The sequence below is a fragment of the Scyliorhinus torazame genome, chromosome 18 (genome assembly GCF_047496885.1).
Source record: "Scyliorhinus torazame isolate Kashiwa2021f chromosome 18, sScyTor2.1, whole genome shotgun sequence".
In the NCBI taxonomy this organism is placed as follows: domain Eukaryota; kingdom Metazoa; phylum Chordata; class Chondrichthyes; order Carcharhiniformes; family Scyliorhinidae; genus Scyliorhinus; species Scyliorhinus torazame.
The window spans coordinates 156,189,515-156,210,272 of NC_092724.1; the positions used below are offsets into that span (position 1 = coordinate 156,189,515).

The following is a 20,758-nucleotide window of genomic DNA, read 5'->3' on the forward strand; positions in this document are numbered from 1 at the left end:
GTTTTGGATTTGACTACTTTACTTTCCATCTTGAAGAACATATTATGGTCGCTCTTACCCAAGGGATCCCACACAAGTGTTAATTAATCCCCTCATTCCACAGTACCCAGTCTAGAATAGCCGGTTCTCTGGTTGGTTCCTCAATCTATTGATCCAAAACAAAATCCATCATGTACACACTCCAACAAAAACTCCATTGTACCATTGCTAGTTTGGTTAGTCCAATATATTTAAATTTATTCATGAATACAGCTGTACCCTTATTGCATGCATCTTGATTTTTTGTTCAATACCGTCCCATGCATCTCCACTACTGGTGATCTATAGACAACCCCTGACATATTCTGCCCCAAAGCACAAATTAAAAAGGTACATGGTCAAGACATAGTGTAAACTGAAGTGAATTAATTCATGCTCAATTATAGGCCAAGGAATCAGTTTTTTTTAATTTTTATTTAAAATGACACTTTTGGCAGTTACATACATACGGAACTCCAAGACTTTCAAACTTCCTTATTGGAAGGACATGCATCTTTACATACGCTGTTGTACTTTTATGCATAAGTTAAACTTGTATAATATTAATCTGCCATTCTAATAGAAAAACACTAACAAAAAATTTCCAAGGAATGTAAAGTAACAAAAAAATTAAATAGTGGGGAAAGTGCACCAATCCTACTGCTGCACTGCAGTCTTTCCTGGAATATCAATGGTTTCTAATCTTAAAGAACTTTCTCATCCTCTCCTCAAACAAAAAAGGTACAGTACAAGTCAGAAGAGAATGAAAAAACTCAACATCTAGTTCAATAAGTTACTTCTGAATTCCTCCATATGCAAGAGGCATAGGGTAACCAGTTTGTGCCTGGAAACCCATCCCCATTAAAGGTGGGGGTGGATACTGATATGGAGCTCCAACAGATGGCTGCTGACCAATGCCATTGCTTTGCATGGCATTAGGACCAGAATGACCACTTCCAAACTGCTGCACTTTGCCACCGATAGCCTTGTAACCATTTTGATTCTGACTGCCATATGAACCAGCTCCCTGGCTCACAGATCCTGGATAACTGGAGGAATTTCCAAACCGAGACAGACTTCCGAAATTGTTCGTGGCGCCGAATTTCCCAGAACCAAAGGCACTTTGGCCAGCTGAGGTGTAACTTTGGGTGTTGAAACCATTCTCCCTTCCTCCTGGTCCGTATACCCTGTCCAAGCTATCCCTATTCCTAAAGCCATTATAACCCCCACCCCTGTTGGAACCAGAGAATCGGTCTCTTCTATCATCACGGCGATCATCTTTATAGCCACCTCTACCCCTGGAACGACCTGTTAAATAAAACAAAAATATTAGTACAAATACAGAATAGATAATACTTCAGAATCCTGTACAATCATACTTCAGAATCCTGTACAACTTCAACTGTACAATCACAACTAACTGAGAAATTACTCAAATAATACTCTCACCAGGCACCCCCTCCAGCTGAATTGGATTCTCTCCCTTCTGGAATAATTTCCCCTTGGCCTCATCCGTCCTAGGTCTTCATGCATTTCATGGCCAGTAATCATACACTATGGCCCTCTTGCCACTAACCCTTCCGTGCCCCAGTAGCAGCCATATTTCCAGCCACTTAGTTCCCACTCAATTTTCTTCCCAAAGCGGTTCGAAGCTCCCTGTTCTACTTAAAAATCCCAAGTCCAAGTTCTCCGTTGACACAGAACCCCTCAAGCAACTGGGCCCCAGAAGGTTTTCTAGATTAAAAGCATATATTAAAAAAATGACAGCAGCTATTAAAATCCCAACTCAAAGTTTAATACTTGTAGAATATATTACCTGAACCTCTGTCTTCTATCATCTGTATTAGTTTTGGGTTGAGAGCCTGATTTGCTTCACGAAGCACAGAGATAAGGTCATTTGCTTGCTTTATGTTGCCAGGAGTAAAGAACGTGTAAGCGGTGCCAGTTTTGGAACTGCGGGCAGTTCGCCCAATGCGGTGAATATAGTCTTCAGAAGAGTTAGGGTAGTCATAATTGATGACAAATTTCACATCTTCAACATCTGTAAAGTGTTGCAGTGTTGCAAAAACAGGTGCAAATCATGCACACCACAACAGTCAGATCAAAAACAGGAGTTAGCAATTGAGCAAACAGCTGGAGCATCATGACTGTAAAGCAAATGTTAAAACAACCCTTAGTTCAAATCCTGTGGGAATACTACTGTGGGAAGAGAAAACAATGCACACTCCCCTTAAAAAAAAGCAACCCAAAATCTTAAGAGAGATACTTTGAGATCTTACCATTGGGAGTATGCATTCACTAGTCCATTCCCAAGTCAGCGAACTCCCCACATGTTATCAAGTGACATCCGGATGCTTCTACACAGTTGGGGCCACTTTGTACATTGTTGCCTCTTCATGTGCCATTCAGGACCTTAGAACAGTCAGGCAAGGTCCTTCCTACACATTCATGAGAAGCTCAGGATTCAGGCCACACTGCACGTCTTGCCAAGACCAAAATAGACTACAATTAAACAAAACCCAATGGACACCTATATCCCCAATACCTCCCTACTCAGTTTTCCGTTTGACATCTTGTCTAGGCAAGCACTTCTAAGAAGCCAGTGTTCACTTGAGAAAATGTCTGTGTTTGGCAGGTCCTGACATGACTAATATGCATTAGGTGAGGGAGGAACTTCAGAAGTTGAGGGCATTACACTGCTAGATTATCAGTGTCGTCTGAAGCTGGGGTCTACTAATCTTCACTAACTTGTGCCAGTACTCACCACCAATTTCTGAAAGAGGATCTTACTGATGTTAACGCTGCACTCCATTAAAAAAAAAAATAGAAACATGAAGCATTGAACAAAGTTTTAACAATTAGATACTTGTTCAGTGCATATTTTGGAAAACTCACTACAACTTTTTTTAAAAAGTTATAATTTAGCAGAGGGAGAAAACTGAAAAAACTAGGGTACAATAGAGTGAATAAAAGTAAACAAAATGAACCAAAGATTTAGTGAATGAGAAGTGGCAAGTGCTTCAAGTCATCCAGGGCAAGAACAGGTTTTTAGGGTGGCGGGCTAATGTTGACCATTCTCCCGTTTGAAGATTACTGGCACACAATGCTCTCTGCTCAGCATCTCTGTACTCGACTGGGTAGCTGCCAGCCGATCACATCGATTAGTCCTCCTTCCCCCTCTCGAGTCCTCGAACTGTCATGCCTAGGCCCTGCCACAAAGACTGCACCTTTACACAACTTAGAAAAAAAAAACGCAAAGAAACGTTAAAGAAAGCAACGATATACTTTCTTTAAATCTTTGAATAAAAGTGGGGAAAGACAGAAGTTGAACTGGCATTACTAACCTAAACCTCTAGATGCAACATCTGTGGCAATAAGGATTGGTGCTTTGCCTGACCGAAACTCTACAGGAAAAATTAGAAAAAGTTAGATCTTGCATGCTCAAATTGTAAGTGGATCAAGTTCAAGCTGAGCACTACTTACCATTTAGAACCCAGTCACGCTCTGGCTGACTCTTGTCACCATGAATACACATTGCCGGCCATCTATAACAGCAAACATATTACAATTCTGAACATGTATGTCAATTGTAAGTCAGTGTTCTTGATTAAATTGCATTAAAAGCGTAAACTACAAACAAAGCTCAATTTTACAGTTCAAATCAGTCTCCGTTGGATATCTTTGCTCAGCCACTGCAAAATTCGTTTTTGCGGTGGGAATCTGGAATGCACTGCCTGGGAGGGTAGTTGAGGCAGAAAACACAATCTTTAAACAAGTACTTGGAGGAGCACTTGAAACTGCATAACATTCAAGGCTATGGAGCCAAGTGCTGGGAAGTGGGATTGTGTAGATCTGGGTAGGCTGCTCTTCTGTAATGTACGATTCCTCACCGAAGCAAAAGTTTCTGCTTTGCCTCAACTAAATTAAACTATAGGCACAGATTAAGAGGAAAATCATACTGTTTACTAAAAGCTTTCATTTGACTTGAAGGTGGCAACCTACTCAACCAAAATTATGCAAGAGTTTAAAATAGCATTACACTTTTGCTGGCTTATTCATGATTGCTACCCGATCACACCTCACATTGGTAACTCTGGAGCAGAGCTACAAGTCATGTTTCAGCAAGGGACACAATAGCCACTTTTATGCTGGTCTACCAGAATTCAAACTACAATGCTGTAGCTACAATTGTGTAAAACAGAAAATGCTGGAAATACTCAGATCCAAAAGCAAAAGAAAAATTTAAACATGCAAAGGAGGAAGCAAAGCAGGGACACTGTTTAGTCTGAAGTTGAAATGTGTTACATCAAGCCATAAAGTGCCTAGCCGAAGACAAATCTCTCACTTGACACCCCTGGTTTCTTTTCTTGCCCCATCTTCATTCCCTTTAACTGCAAAATTAAGCGCTCCTGTCTTTCATCTGATCATGGACTTTTTGGTCCTTTTCTTACACACTTTCCCCCAATTCTGATGAAAGGTCATCTCAACCCAAAATACTAGCTTTCTCTCTCAACAGATGCTGCCTGGCCTGCAGAGAATTTCCAGAAATTTCAGTTAAGTTCAAAACTTAATACCTGCAGCGATCTACTTTTAAGTGCATCTTCACACACACACACTTTAACCTTTTGAGTAGTGGCAGAAAGATTTCCATGAGTACCAACCTGCTGAACACACCTGTGGCCAGGTCCTAGTATTGGACTCAAACCCAGAGCTTCAGGCCCAGCAGGCTTCCTGGGTTTTAGTTCAAACATATATATTTTAACCAAACCATTTCATTAAAAAAAAGTTTATCTACTTTATTTTGTTATGAATCTCTAATCAATGTCCCCAATCCCCAACTATGGGCAATACAAAGTGTATTTACAAATCCAATTCTAGACAGAAAACAATGCAACTTGGCACCAGTTCAAAATGGAAAGCTCAAGTGGAAAAAAGGTTTGCGCACAGCAGCAATAAACTCAATTACATGTAAATAAGCCAAACATCTGGTCAGACAGAATCCAAGTAACATTACCCCTATTTTATCATGTGATTTAACAAAACGTAGGTAAGTTTAACAAATACACTCACCCATCTCTCCTCATTCGCCTTGTAAGTTCATCGCATCTCCGTTTGGTCTCCACAAAAATGATAGTTTTGTTTTCTTTTTCACTCATTATTTCCTCCATTAACCTCAGCAATCTAGAAATTTATTAACCAGCAATAAAATTAGAGCATTTCTGGCAGAGCAAGATTCAAACAAAAGGCTGCAAAGAGTTGGCATGTGGGCAACATTGTGGCAGGTGGAGTATATGGGGTGGGAAAAAGAAATGGTTGGAGAATGGAAAAGCAGAATTTTTGTGTTTTAAAGTGTGCAATTTTCAGAGAGAATTAAGTGGCGATTTTTTAGAGAAAAATCAAGATAGCTTGCAGTCAATGGCTATCAACATGCTAGTGGTTACTATGGACCAGAAACCGAACCACGTATATAAATATGGTGGCTTTAAAGCAGTCAGAAGTTGAAAGTTCGATGAAGTGTAACTTACCTGATTCCCCAAAGCCTGTCCACCATATACAAGGCACATCAGATCAGGGAATACTCTCCACTTGCCTGGATGAGTGCTGCTCCAACACTCAAAGAAGCTTGACACCATCCAGGACAAAGCAGCCTGAGAGATTGGCACCCCTGACAGTGGCAACAGGCAGCAATATGTACCATCTACAAGATGCATTGAAGGAGCTCAATAGGGCATTCAAGACTGAGACAAGAGGGCATGGATGAGGGTTTTGATCTCAGGGAAAGGATATGGGGAGCTGGCGCTGAAGTTCAGCCATCGTCGTATCAAATAACTAAGCAAGCTCAAATGGGCCATATGGTCTACTCCTGCTTCTATTTATGTTCTTATGACTGAAATGAATTATCTAGTAAGCATAAAAACCCAAGAATTTTCAATGTAGATTTGCAAATACCTTAGTATTGCACTAAGACAGACCAAAAACTCCAAGTTCTGGATAGTCAAAGCAACTGACCTTAATCTTGATTCACAAATGTTTTCTTCCCTGTCTAATGATCTGGAAAGTTCAGGTGCATGAACAGTTAAAGCTTTGCTATGACACCAGCTTCACAGCTCACTAAATTTGTTTTGATAGTACCATCAAAGAAACCATTTGAAAGAAATTAAATGGCACAGTAGGAGGCAAGAACATGGCAGCCATGTCTTCAAACTGGCAGGATCTTTTACCCAAAAAGTGGCACCACATTGGAGAAACAGGTTATTGGTTTGGAATTACAAATTCAAAAATACATGGTTATGGGTACTGGTGTCAGGAACATTTCCAAATGTTCCATCTGTGGAAGTAGCAGCAGGAAATCATGGGAGATGCTAGACAGTGTCTGCCTACTATAATACTAGTTTCACTGAAGTGAAGAAAGATCTGGACTGGATATCAGAAAACACAAGGTGAAGGCAAGTTAACCACTTTTAAGATGGTATCTTCCTATGCCAAGAGAGCTCAAGACTCCAGACATTCCAGGAGATGCAAGTTTACATGATGTGATGCAAAGGCAACAGTTTACTTAATACCTAGCAACATCTGTCCAAAAATCGTATCCAAATCTCACTTACTTATCGTCTTTCTCAACCTCTTGGCACACATCTATAATCTGCAGGATGTTGTGATTGGCACTAAGTTCCAACGCACCAATGTTAATTTGAACATATTCTTTCAAGAAATCTTCGGCCAACTGTCGAACCTCTTTGGGCCAAGTTGCACTCCACATCAAGGTTTGTCGGTCAGGCTATAGAAGAAAACCAATTGAAAAAGAAGAAATCAATTTCGAAGTTAAACATTTTATCCCTTCCTTTCCACCCACCAAGACATCCGAATAAACATTGGACAAAAAGCAGTTTAAAAACAACCAATAACAAAAAGGATTTAATTTGGAACTGCAGCTGCTCCACAGTGACACACTTGGTCAATTAACAAATTGCAACAAAGACATTTGTAATCAGCTTTAAGATGGCTCTGAATAGACTAATTAGTCAGACATTTTAGATAACGCATTAGCATTAAGTTTTGGGTCCTGTGAAAAGAAAAAAGTAACGTACCCGGATCTGTTCAACAATTTTTCGGATCTGTGGTTCAAAGCCCATATCAAGCATACGGTCTGCTTCATCAAGTACCAGATATGTACATCTCCTGAGATTGGTCTTCCCAGCTTCCAAAAAGTCTATCAATCTACCAGGTGTTGCAATACAGATTTCCACACCTAAGGCATAGAAGGTAGACAAGACAGTGATTTATCAAAATATTACTGAGAAATGCAGGTAATAATATCAAAGTCAGAGCAAACAATACCTCTTTCGAGATCCCGAATCTGTGGGCCCTTTGGCGCTCCTCCATAAATACATGTTGATTTTAGGCGGGATGCTCTTCCATAATCATGTGCCACATGTTGTACTTGTTGAGCCAGCTCTCTGGTTGGTGCCAGTACCAGACACTGAAAGAAAATTTATTCTCCAATGTCAAAATGTCAAATTTCAATCTACTACCAATTCTTGTAACCCAAGTTAACATGCTACTTACAATGGGACCATCTCCACGTTCCAGGAAAGGCTGGTGATTTATGTGCACAATGGCAGGTAGCAAGTACTGAAAAAGAAAAATCATAATTGACAAAGCTTAATTATACAGCCTTCGGATAAGAGGGTCAGAAGCAGAGTTTCAAAATTTTTATCTATACCATTAAGAATTCACAATTGGTCAGCTAAAGTCAACATAAGTCACTTTGGATATCAGGATAATCTAATTAATAAAGCATTAAAATCTCTTTCACGTAATTAATGATTTATGCAGTCTGATATCCAAGTTACTTCACCCAACACAGCAAATTAGAGAAACTCATTTATACAATGTTTTCTAATTCTCAAGATTTCCCTAAAGTGCTTGAAAATATTCTTTTTGAAATGTAAAATAAAAAGACCCCACTGTACTATTGTAAAGAGGACCTGGGATTCATGTCACATTACATTCATCCCCCACCATCTGGCCTGCGAAATCCTACCAACTGTCCTGGCTTGACACAATTCACAACTCTTTAACCTGGGGTTACCCCATCTCTGGATCTGTAAAGATTTAATCACCTGCTAATGCTCGCATTCCAAGCATTGTCTGGCACCTTTGAATCTGGCTATATACATGTTTCTGGAACATACCTCTTCATTCACCCGAGGAAGGAGCGAAAGCTAGTGATTTGAAACAAACCTGTTGGACTTTAAAAACTGGTGTTGTAAAACTTCTTACTATTGTAAAGAGGGGCAGTGGAATTAGCATCCTGGTCAATATTTACTCCTTCAATGAGCATTACAAATCTAGCCATCACACTGCAGTGTGTAGGAGCTAACTGCACAAATTGGCCATTGTTTTACAAGCAACTTCATTTGTACACGAGGTCCTATAGACAATACGAAAATAACCAGGCAATCTGGATTTGGACAAATCTCCTGGTTCAGACAAGACAACAGCACACAAGTATACTTACAGCAAGTGTTTTACCAGATCCAGTCTGTGCAATTCCAACCATGTCCTTGCCACTAAGTGCAACAGGCCAACCTTGAGCCTGAATAGCAGTCGGTTCCGTGAAATTTTGCTGCATTAAAACATCCAATACGTATGCTGTGGAATGGACAAAGAAAAATAATATGGGTCTTTATATTGTCCATTGTGTCAATTTTCTACGAGCCACGATTCTCAAATTACTCGTCTCTGCCCAAGCCATTTTGTTGACAAGATACCACCAGAAATAGTTTTCCATGACATCTATGGTAGCTTGTTTCAGGCAGCTCAGAAATGATCTGGTATTGCATTGCTTACTATTCCCTCTCCTCCAGTCATTCACTCCAATGTTACTCCAGTGTGCATAGAGAAATCTCCAAGCAGGGTTAAGAAAATTAAGACATTCCATTTCAATATATTTAATGATATTAGATTGAAAGGTGCAGTGTTAGAGAATCACTCCAACAGATTTGCTATTTAAAACCAGTAGACCACACCTCAATCAAGTACAGTAAGTCTTACAACACCAGGTTAAAGTCCAACAGGTTTGTTTCAAATCACCAGCTTTCAGAGCACAGCTCCTTCTTCAGGTGAATGATCAGGATTCGAATGATCAGTGCTCCGATGATGCGAAACAATCCTGTTGTTGCAAGATTTCTTACTGTGCTCACCCCAGTCCAACGCCAGCATCTCCACATCATGGCTACCCTTAAATTAAGCACACCCCCAAACTAGATTCTAGTAACTCAAGCCCAGACAAGAATCCGACCTAATTTCTCACCATATCCCCACAGTGCTACAGGCAATGCAATCCCCAGAGGTATTTTGGGTTACCACCAGATGCCACGGAATAGTGACTGGGAGTTACCAAACAAGGCCATTCTGACCAATTAGAGACATCATAACCTCAGGTTAACAGCACATTGACTGGAACCCTATGCATAGTACATCATATTAAGGACTAGACTGCACAGTACCAAACACTGCTGCCTCAGTGCCAGGGACCCAGGTTCAATTCCAGTTTTGGGTGTCTAGTGTGGAGTTTGCATGTTCTCCCCATGGGTTTCCCCCGGGTGCTCCGGCTTCCCCTCAGACCAAAGGTGTGCAGATTAGGTGGATTAGCATGATCAATGCACTGGGTTAGGGATCTTTGAAGATGAAATAAGCAAAGTGGATAATGGGGATCCTGTAGATGCAGTATATCTGCATTTCCAGAAGGTGCATCACAGAAGGTCAATATTCAAGGTTGGATCACAAGTTAATTTATTAGCTTGGATAGTAGACTGGCTGACTGACAGAAGATAGTCAGGATAAATGGGTCTTTCTGGATAGCAAAATGTAACTAGTGGGGTGCCTCAGGGTTCAGTCCTTGAGCCCCAACCATTTACAATCTACATTAACAAATTGATACAGGGACAAAAAGGTTCTATAGTCAAATTTGCAGACGACACAAAATAGGTGGGACAGTAAGTTACAATGAGGAAATGAGAACCGTACAAGTGGATATAGACAAGTTAGGAGAGTGGGCCAAAATCATATTGAAAGGTGGAGAAGGCTTGAGGCGCAAAATTGCCTGCTCCTAGTTCAGATGCTCTGTTCCATCCAGCTCTTGGTCTGTGACCCAACAGATAACAGAACCTCAAGCACAAATCTGGTGTTATTGTAATAAGGGGATTTCTTGACCAATATGGAGGTCTGGGGTTATGGAGAGAAGGCAGAACACATCAACCATTATCAAATGGTTGAGCAGACTCAATGGGCCTCATTCTGCTCCTATATCTTATGGTTAGGCAGGGGAGTGGGCCCAAGCAATGTTCTTTCAGAGGGCCAGTGCAGACTCGATGGATCAAATGGCCTCCTTCTGCACTGTAGGGATTCTATGGAATTAACAGCGTGATTACAAACACAGTTCTGGCAGTGTAAAGGTTATATGGCTCACTGCAGGTAGGTTACTCGCTATAAAAATAACCCATTTTTCAGTGTATAGTTGTAGTTTATCTTCCCTTGCAGGTTTAAAGATCCTCCGAAGCCCATGGAGATCTTTTGACCCGACTCGACCTGGCTGTACACCTGATGACCAGACCTGGAAGCTGATGAGGCTCAAACAGGAAGTGCGGACCCGGCCCTCTTACAGACTGACCTGATTAATACTACTCTTGTACGCTTCACCCAATGCCGGTGTCTATGTATTTACATGGTGGACCTCGCGTTGCCCTATAATGTATTTTCTTTTTATATTATTTGCATGTACTAAATGATCAGCTTGAGCTGCTCATAGAAAAATATTGTACCTCGGTACACGTGACAATAAACAAATAATGGCTATACTTACTTGGAAAACTTGCTTCAACAAAGTTCAAAACTGGTTTAGGACAAATAATTCCTTTTACTGTGATTTCTTTGCTTCTTCTGTATTGATCAATATCTTGCTGCAATAATGAACAACATAGTCAGATCAAATTATTAACATTTAAACCACTTTAACCTCAACCTTTCCAATGGTTAGCCATTCAATGAGATCATGGTTGATTAGTGACCCACCTTGGCTTTCCCATAACCCTTATATAGTTTTAGTTCATTTCAGATTAAAAATTGATTGGCCCAAACCAAATTACAGAAGTGTTCCAGTCACCTGCCACCTTTTACATGTAGACCCAATAATATGAATTTGTATTAGATGTAAAGCGCATTGCAACCAAAAGCTAGATATTTGATTCGACAAGCCAAAGTTTAACGGAAATTTTAAAAAAGGCAAGTTCGTAAGCCACCGGCATTTTGTGACTAATACTTCCTCATTGAAAACGTTAAGATTCATGCCTGTGATTCACTTGTTTGGGGAACATGTCCACCAGGGGGAAACCAAACATTAGCTCAAGAATACACTATGTTTACTGAAACATTTCCATTCAACGGTATGGGTAAATTAGTGGGTGGGGAAAGATGGTCCATTCGTGACTCATAGGAATGAATCATCGCCACACTTAGGAATAACCCATCAGCTACAAGCGTCATCCTAACATCCTCCACAACCTTTGCCAAGTCAAAGCACATTATCACCCCGAGATTGATTTAGGTGACATCCTCATAGCTGACCCCCCCCCCCCCTTACAAACCCAGTCTAAAATTTACTTCAAAAATCTAGGGACCATCAATTTCTCAGGGACTAATGGTTATTTGATTCCAGGAATCTATGTGGTACAAAAAAAATAGGGGGGGGGGGGGGGAAGAGAAGAGAGAGAAGAGGAAGGGGAAAAAAGAGAGAGAAGGGATGTCCTGCCGGTCATACCACAGGTCGGTTCAGCACGTCTATGTGTTCGACGTAGAAGTTCTTCTCGAATTTGGGCAGCTCCTCCAGGTCCCATTTTCTTTTCCTCAGCTTCTCCCCCGGCTGCCCGAATTTCCTGCCGGGCGGAGGCGCGTTCCTGTTGCCACCGAAGCGAGGTCCACCCGAACCGAACCTGGAATGGAGGGATGAGGGAGGGAAGAGAGAGGAGAAGAAAAAAAAAGGGACCACGTTAAAAAAAAAGACAAAAAAAAAAAAAAATCGCACACCTCCTTTATTTTAAAAATGGAAAATTAGGCGCAGGTTTTAAAGATATGCCGGGGGGGGGGGGGGGGGGGGGGAGAAAAAATCCCCCTCCCCCCCCCCCCCCAAACCAGGGATACACACTGAGCATTGCATCAGGTAACTTATATATGTCTCCATCACCACATCCCCCCCCACAAAAAAAACCTCCCGGCCATTTTAGATAAAAGGAAGAAACCTGCGACACGAGGTCAAATTGAACATCAAATATAAAATATATTGATTAAACCGTGACAAGACAAAAAAAACACATTTGGACGAACATTTAAAAGGGATGGAGGTCAAATCTTAACATTAGCAAGTATTTTTTTTTAAAATACAAACTCCACATGATAAACGCCACTCGGGTTTTAACGGACCGCATGGCGGCCACTCCCTCTCACCCGCCAGAACGGAACCGGCTTCTTCTCCCCCCCACCACCACCACCAAACCAACCAACAATTGAAGCAAAAACGCCGAATGCGCATCTTTTAAAAAATTAAAAGAAAAAACGCCAGACTCACCCGCCGCGCTCTCGACTACGGTCGCCTCTTTCGTAACCAGGCATCATTTAAAGTGATTGGCGGGGTGGGTTGGCTGTGGAGAGCGGGGTGAGGTTGAGATTGCTTTGCCGCTCGGCCGGAGAGCGTTGCTGCCCAAGAAGCCGGTCGGAAGCTGAAGCCAAAATGCCGGTTCCTTGTCCGCCTTCAGTCAAAAGCCGGCGAGAGAGAGCCCGGAACTCCTTCCGCGTATCCCTCCGCAGTTCTGAAACGACGCCTCTCCAACTCTGACCCAGATACCCCTCCCCCTCCCCCACACACATACTTTACCCCTGCGACCACCCCCAGCCCCACGCCGACCCCTCGATCACAAATTTGACCCATTTCTCCTGGCGTCGGGGGCTGCTTCCCCCCCCCCCAAAAAAGCGCCTTTCCCCACCCCCGCTTTGACAGGAACTACTTCGTCTCGCTGACGGCTACAGGCGAGCGAGGAGGGCGAGAGGTTCTTTCTTCCCCTTGACGACCGGATGACGTCAATCAAACGACAGAGAGAGAGAGAGGGGGGGGAATTAAATGGTCGGCGGGGGAAAGGATAAAAATTCCCGGAGAATGCCGGTTAGACGCGACGGGCGGGTGAGGGCGAAAAAATGTACACGATCTTTTTTTTTAATTTTTCAGAAAAAAAATTAAAAGGGGGCGGGACTGGGGCTGGTGACGCAGTTCCGCCGGTGGGCGGTTGGTGACGTCGCGCGGGCGGCCAACCGGCGGCGAGAGACGGTTTAAATGCACAAGGGCCCAGTGAGTATGGAAGTGAGCTGACCGACCGATTGACAGCCCGATGGGCCAAGTGTCGGCAGCCCGCGGGGAGGAGAAGAATTGGCCTTTTTAAAATCGCCCTAAGCAGCCGCTCGTTCCGGTGAAGGAGGAGGGTGTATGTGGAAGGAATCGCGCCGTGTGACGGGAGGATGGAGAGCCAGGAGGAGAGAGGTCGGTTCGTCTTGACTGACTTGTCTTCCAGCAGGAGCACTGCCAACTTCCCCAGTCCCCTTTTATCAAAACCCCGCCACGTCCTTTTAATTGTTTCCAGGGATTGTCGAGTTGTGTCAACCAGGAAATGTTTATTTTTTACTCTCTTCCCCCCCCCTTAAAGGGCAGCTTGCTCTCGCCCTCTCTTTAAAATAAGGTGTGTATAAGCTTGAGAAAGGCCCTGCAACCCGCCTGGGGGTCGGTGCCATTCTGCATCACACCCCCAGCCAACTGAGTTAGCTAAAAGTGTCAAGGTAACCAACCGCACCGGCAGCTTGTTTTGGAGGCGCCAGCCGAGGCGGTTAAAATAATGGGCGGGGAAGATGTGGCCCCAGCATAACTCTTAATCAAATCCGACAACCTGTCCAGTGCTGGAGGTGCCAATTGCCTCTCCTATTCTGCACTCCCACTTTCATTTCCATGCTAGTTTTTATTTCGCTGTTTTCCCCACCCCACCCTGTAGTTTTTTTTTAATGTGGCTGAAGGAAATTAATGTGTTGTCAAAAACGACTCTAAAGAAACTTTTATTCACATTAAACGTATTGAAATCGACTCTCTTCTGGGTTCTGCCTTTCCGTGTTGTCGAATCAAAAGTGCTGATCTGTGTCGCAGCATATTCTCTAGCTGGGCTGCATTCTCCAGGAATCCTCCCCAATGCTTCGGTTACTATCTTTCCCTACCTCCGATTGACCTTAGTGCGATTTTATTTATGGAGCCTGATATATACATAATAGGAGCTAAAATATTTGGATGTAAACGATGGAGCTCCAAATTGTTATAGAAACATAGATAATAGGAGCAGGCAGAAGGAGGCCATTCGTTATATTTGTGCCTGATCAACCAATTCGATAGCCTAATCCCGCTTTCCCCATATCCTTTGATCTCCTTTGCCCTAAGTGCTATATCTATAGAAACATTTAAAAAAGGAGCAGGGGGATATGTTATAGCATATTGCTTCTTGTATTCTCTGCAATTTAGAAGAATGTGAGTGGATCTTATTTAAACTACAAAATGTACAGATGTGCCATAGAGAGCATCCTATCCGGCTGCATCACAGCTTGGTATGGCAACTGCTTGGCCTAAAATCGTAAGAAACTGCAGAGTATGGTGAACTCGGCCCAACGCATCACACAAGCTTGCCACCCCCAAATTAATTCTGTATACACCTCCCGCTGCCTCAGGAAGGCAGACAGCATTATCAGAGACCCCTCCCAGGCTTTGCCTTCTTCCAGACCCTTCCATCATGAGAAGTCTGAAGACCCACACATCCAGATATAGGAACAGCTTCTTCCCCACAGCTATTAGATTCTTCAACGACTCTCCCACTGTCTGATCTGTTCCCTGTAAGAACACTATTCACAACGCCGTATTCTGCTCTTGCTCATGTATTTGTTTTGTTTGGCCCCTTGTTCCACACTAACTAATCATTGTCAATGTACTCTGTTGATTATTTGTCTACTGTGTACGTTCCCTTGGCTGCAGAAAAATACTTTTCACTGTACTTTGGTACATGTGACAAAAAATTAAATCAAATCAAATTCTGCTTGGTAGTAGGGTAGACACCGATTGTATTCGCTTGCTTAGGAGTCTAAAACAGGGGCATAGTCTCAATATAAACAGCCAATCGTTTAGGCCTGAGGTGAGGAAAAATACTTCACTCCGGGTTCTGAATGCTCCTTCCATGAATACATTTAAGGCAGGGTTAGATGGCTGTTTGGTTTCTCAGGAAATTAAGGGATATAGGGAGCAGGTGGGAAAATACAGTGGAAAACCAAAATCAATGATGAATGGCAGAGCAGGAAAGATGGACCATATGGTCTTCTCCTCCTAATTCTTGTGTTGCTTTTATAGACCAATGTAGATGTGCAGGGGGATTGTGTACTGCCGACAAAAGAAGATTAATTTAGAAAAGTTCTGTGTTATGCATGTCGGCAGGGTGAATACTGAATAATAATAATCTTTTTAATGTCACAAGTAGGCTTACATTAACACGACAATGAAGTTACTGTGAAAATCCCATAATCGCCACACTCCAGCACCTGTTCGGATACAATGAAGGAGAATCAGAATGTCCAATTCCCCTAACCAGCACGTCTTTCGGAACTTGTGGGAGGAAACCGGAGCACCTGGAGGAAACCCATGCAGACATGTGGAGAACGTGCAGACTCCGCACAGATAGCAGACTCCACACAGATAGTGACTCAAGGCGGGAATCAAACCCAGGTCCCTGGTGTTGTGAAGCAACAGTGCTAACCACTGTTACCATGCCACCCAAACATGCGTATACATAGAACATACAGTGCAGGAGGAGGCCATTCAGCCCATCGAGTCTGCACCGACCCACTTAAGCCATCACTTCCACCCTAACCCAATAACCCCTCCTAACCTTTTTGACACTAAGGGCAATTTAGCATGGCCAATCCACCTAATGTGCTGTGGGAGGAAACTCGTGCAGACAGGCGGAGAATGTGCAGACTCCGCACTGACAGTGACCCAGCAGGGAATCTAACTTGGGACCCTGGCGCTGTGAAGCCACAGTGCTAACCACTGTGCTACCGCGCTGCCCTCTATAAATATGGGAAATTACTGAAGCGGGTGGAAAAAGGAGATCTGGGCATTTTAAGGTGTAGTCTTCTTGGGTTTTCATTTTGACAAACAATGATTCATTGTAGACCCATGTTGGTAGTAGATACTATATTGGTATCATTTCAGCAAAAATGATACACACATTATAAACTAGTCAAACACTAGTATAATTTAAGAGATATATTACCCTGTTTAAGTCTTGTATAAAAGTACCTTCTTTCCCTAGCTTGAACCCCTGCCTCATCTTTGGAGTCGTCAATATCTTCAATCTGTTTTACCCACCCCCCCCTCCTTTTTAAATATCTTTTTATAATCTCGAGCCACTAAATTTCTCTCAACCAATCATTGCTTTGCAGCCATCATCTTGGCATTACTCAAGCACCTAGTCTTGATTCCTTTGGGAATGATGCTGCTTCTGCTGTTCTGCAGTTCTTTTAATTATACTTCATAGTTTATCTTGCCTATTAGTTCTCTTTAACTTCTTCCATTTCTACTATCCCTTCCAAAGCATAATGGTCCTTTTTAATATTCATACAAATTAAAAACAAAATCTACATAGGTTTATGGTTATTCTTGTGGCAGTTATTCTTGTGGCAGTATGCGAATTAAGCACCTATCCTAGTAGTATAGTGAATATACTACAAGACCCTAACATTAACAATCTCTAAGGGTCAATGACCATTTCCATATGGCGATAGCTAGAGCACACCGGGTGCTAAGGTAACATTTTTCACAAGCCTCAGGGCAGTGAGTTGATTTGTTTCCAGGGCTTAACCAATATCAGCATGGGAAAGATGCTTGGCAATGCATCTGTGTAGTGTTATATAAATGTTGGCTATCATTTCCTGCCTTCAACTGGATTGTATTACTTAATTTACAGTAATTGTGACAATCATTAATCCTTAGAATGATTTATTTAGATTTTATCCTTTCCTGTATTTGGCAAAACCATGAGGCAAACCAAGCACATGCTTATTATGTTGTTTACATGGCTTGATTTACCTGAACAGCTCAGTTGCTGTCATTTTTAGCAACAATGAACTTTGCCACAAAATTGCTGAAAATGTTTGTTTGAAACATCAGTACACAGGAGCGACTTCAATTTAGGATTCCGATGACAAAGGGCGACATGGTGGTGCAGTGGTTAGCACTGCTGCCTCACAGCGCCGAGGTCACAGATTCGATCCCGGCTCTGGGTCACTGTCCGTGTGGAGTTTGCACATTCTCCCACTGTTTGCTGCGTGTTTCGCCCCCACAACCCAAAAGATGTGAAGGTTAGGTGGATTGGCCACGCTAAATTGTCTCTTAATTGGAAAAAATGAATTGGATACTCTAAATTTAGGGGGGAAAAGGATTCCGATGACACACTGCACTCATCCTCTATAGTCTTTTAATTAAATTGGGTGTTGGCCTTGACAGTGTGGAAATTCTCCTTTGTATTAGTATGTTGTGGGTTCAAGTCCCACTCTAGATACTTGGCGTCATAATCTTCTAGGTTGACACTCCATTGCACTACTGAGGGAATAGTAACAAACTGAGGCCTTGTCTGTGCTCTCAGATGGACATAAGTTCCTCCTCTTCTCTGCCCGAAGGCAGGTCTGACCCACTGCGATCTTCTCTGCTGATGGGATCTCTTAATGATGTCTCCAACCAGAACCTGCAGGCTGTAGAATGCTCTCTAAATCACAGGCAGAGAGAGAGAGAAACTGCCTCTTCAACCTTATTAATCAAAAGTTGTTCATCAGGAGAGGGAGATTCTCTCCAGGCCTATATCAAAAGAAATGTGCTTCCCTTTACAAAATGGAGTCTGTCTGAGTTCTGCAGAACACCCTCCACTGGGCCGGACCTAATAGAACATCTGCCGGGGTGGTTTCAGTAATCGTTTAAAAATTAAAACCGTAGCCCATCCGAAAGGCATAAATCTCGGCAACTGTCCAAGCACCAAAAGGTATAATAGCAAAGAATAACCGAAAGATAAAGGAATACACCAGGGAAACCAGGTTTAAATAGGAGGATCCTTACAAGCACCAATGTGATCCACACTGACTGTCCAGTCAACTGGTTCCCCAAGGAACCTGAGTCGCTGTGGCAACATAGGCTGCAATTATGCATAGTGATGGAAGTTCCAATTTATTTTCATCACGTGGCTGATCTTGGAATGTCTCCTGCTCTTAGTGCATGTCATTAGTTTATGTTAGAAGGATTTGCAAGTTGATACTCTGACTCTTTGGCCACTTTATGAACACTCCTTCCTTGGCCATGACATCCTGGAGTGGGACTTGAACCCAAAGCTTCTGTATCAGAGGCAGGGTTGCTACTCTCTGCATTAAAACACCACTCCCTTGACTATTCAAAGAAAAGCAAGGAATTCCTCCCTACTGTCCTGGCCAATATTTATACCTACACATTGCAGACTATTATCCAGTTATTATTTCATTCATGTTTGTGGACTTCTTTCGCAAATTGACAACCACGTTTCCCATTTTGTCACAGTGACTATACCATATGGGCTCACCTAGGGTGAAATCTTGTGAACCACGGGGGGGGGGGGGGAGGAAACAGGAAACAAGGTGAGCCAGGGCACTTTTTCATTCATGGGGATGTGGGTGTTGCCCACCCCTAATTACCATTGAACTGAGTGGCTTGCAGAGTGAACTGAGGCGAGTCAACCACATCTCCATGGATCTGGTGTCACATATAGGCCAGTCCAGGTAAGGATGGCAAATTTCCTTCCTTAAAAGACATTCGTGAACCTTCTGAGTTTTTATGACAATTGCCAATGGTCATCATTCGACTTTCAATTCCAGCATAGTGGGATTTGAACCGAGGCCCCTAGAGCATTACCCTACGTCTCTGGATTACTAGTCCCGTGACAATGCCACTTCACCACTGCCTCCCTTAAATGAACAGAAGGCAAAATGTCAGCGGAATGAAAGTTGGTTATTAAGCTGGTGGCAGACTTGAGGGCAGATTGTGTTTCCTAAGGGGGGTAGCCACTTTTTTAATGTATGTAATTGCATACTCATCAAATACAACCGGCAGATTAAAATGTAGCTTTGGAATTAAGTATGCAGCAACTAAGTAACGTGTGCCTTCAGATTCATGACTGGTCAAAAGTGGCGAGCAGCATGTGAGGTGGTATTCCTGTCCGATTTAAACTGGAGTAGGGCCTGCTTTTATTTGTGTGGGAAGTGTTTTTGACTCCGCAGAGGGAAGTCATTGGTGCATTGAGATCAGGTGGCAGCTGTAAAGGGGCAAAGAACAGAGAATAGCTGACCGAAGGAGAGAGGTGGAAACCCTACATAGGCTCATGGGAAACAAGAGGGAAAGCTTATTGGTGAGGTCCCAAGTCGAGGGTAACAGAGGGCAGGTCAAGGATGAGGGAAGTAGAGGGCAGGTCAAGGATGAGGGATGGTGGGTAGAATGTCACAAGGGGTAGCTTAAGTGTGTTGAGGGGCTGGGTGATGGGGTGACAGGGGGAATGATAGTCAATGGTGATGGGGGAGGGTCAAGGATGATGGGAAGGTTAAAGATGGGAGGTTGCAGTTCCAAGCAGCAATTCCAAGGATTATAAACTCCTCTCAAACTACTCAACTGATATTGCTGGATGACATGGAATGCTCTGATGATGCTTAAGTATGGTGCTCTTGAGATTTGACCCCATGATGTTTGCAACTTCTTGCCTGTTCCTCCTTTATGATTGGCCAAGGTACTCCCCTCTGCATATCTAATTGGCTGGCTACTGTGAGATTGTACACAATTCCACCTCTGAGTGGACGTGCTGTGCAGTTCTGGTCCCACTGTTCAAACCAATTACAGAAGTAGATTCTGCCCCTGGCTACAAACCAGGAATGTTTTACACATTGGTAAGTTGTTTATCCTACCCCTTGCACTTTGGGATGTCCTGAAATCAGATGCTGTATAAGTGTTTCTTCTTCTGCTTTCCCCTTCTTTGCTTGTCTTGCCCATGCCCCCAACACACCTGTACGTGCCAGTCTTGCTTGTGTGCTGCTTTTACGTGGTTCTTCAGCTTTTGTTGGTTTGTCTCTTAATTTTGGCACTTAAGATTATTGCATTTCATGTAATTTGCATGTTCCTCCATCTCCTGCCAATCCTGCCCTGTGCATTCCAAGTTTTGCATTTAATTAAACCCTTGCCCATGAGAGGAAGAAGCAGGTATGGGATAGATTGTGAGCCCAGAGTAAATGTCAACCTCTAAGAAGTAGATACAATTTGGGAAACTGCCAGCCTAAGTAATGTCTGTATTTGGGAATCTGCAAATCAAAGATGGATAAGGAATGACTCTAGATCAGTTCAACATTTAAAGATTAATTTAAAATAAAACCATACACATAACTTGGAAGGGCTGATATAATTTGCATGAACAACAATGTCATCTATTCTGGGAATACTGATCTATGAGTAAGTAAACTAACTACTGATGTGAAGAATAATATTTGCATTTATATAAAGCCTGCAATGATCTCTGGATGCTCCAAGTACCTCACAGCCAATTGAGTACTTTCT

At 42.7% G+C, this 20,758-nt stretch overlaps 2 protein-coding genes across 3 annotated transcripts in view; one reads left to right on the forward strand and one right to left on the reverse strand.

The window, feature by feature from the left end:
* Nucleotides 1-434: 434 nt before the first annotated feature.
* On the reverse strand, nt 435-12,851 carry ddx5 (DEAD (Asp-Glu-Ala-Asp) box helicase 5). The gene is made up of 13 exons (XM_072483689.1): nt 12,644-12,851; nt 11,840-12,011; nt 10,886-10,982; nt 8,540-8,673; nt 7,585-7,650; nt 7,357-7,498; nt 7,107-7,267; nt 6,624-6,796; nt 5,089-5,199; nt 3,502-3,563; nt 3,363-3,422; nt 1,835-2,059; nt 435-1,326 (listed from the first exon to the last, which is right to left on the reverse strand). Exons 1-13 carry the CDS (start codon nt 12,688-12,690, stop codon nt 812-814), a joined length of 1,965 nt encoding a protein of 654 aa, XP_072339790.1. The 5' UTR covers nt 12,691-12,851; the 3' UTR covers nt 435-811.
* A 491-nt stretch (nt 12,852-13,342) lies between these two features.
* Nucleotides 13,343-20,758, forward strand: part of LOC140395660 (centrosomal protein of 95 kDa-like) — a 54,222-nt gene continuing 46,806 nt past the window's right edge. The window contains exon 1 of one of the 2 annotated variants that reach the window (XM_072483701.1): nt 13,343-13,606. In XM_072483701.1, coding sequence (XP_072339802.1) covers nt 13,585-13,606 — 22 coding nt within the window. In that variant the 5' untranslated portion in view covers nt 13,343-13,584. The remainder of the gene's footprint in view (nt 13,607-20,758) is intronic. The other variant, XM_072483700.1, reaches the window with a different exon arrangement.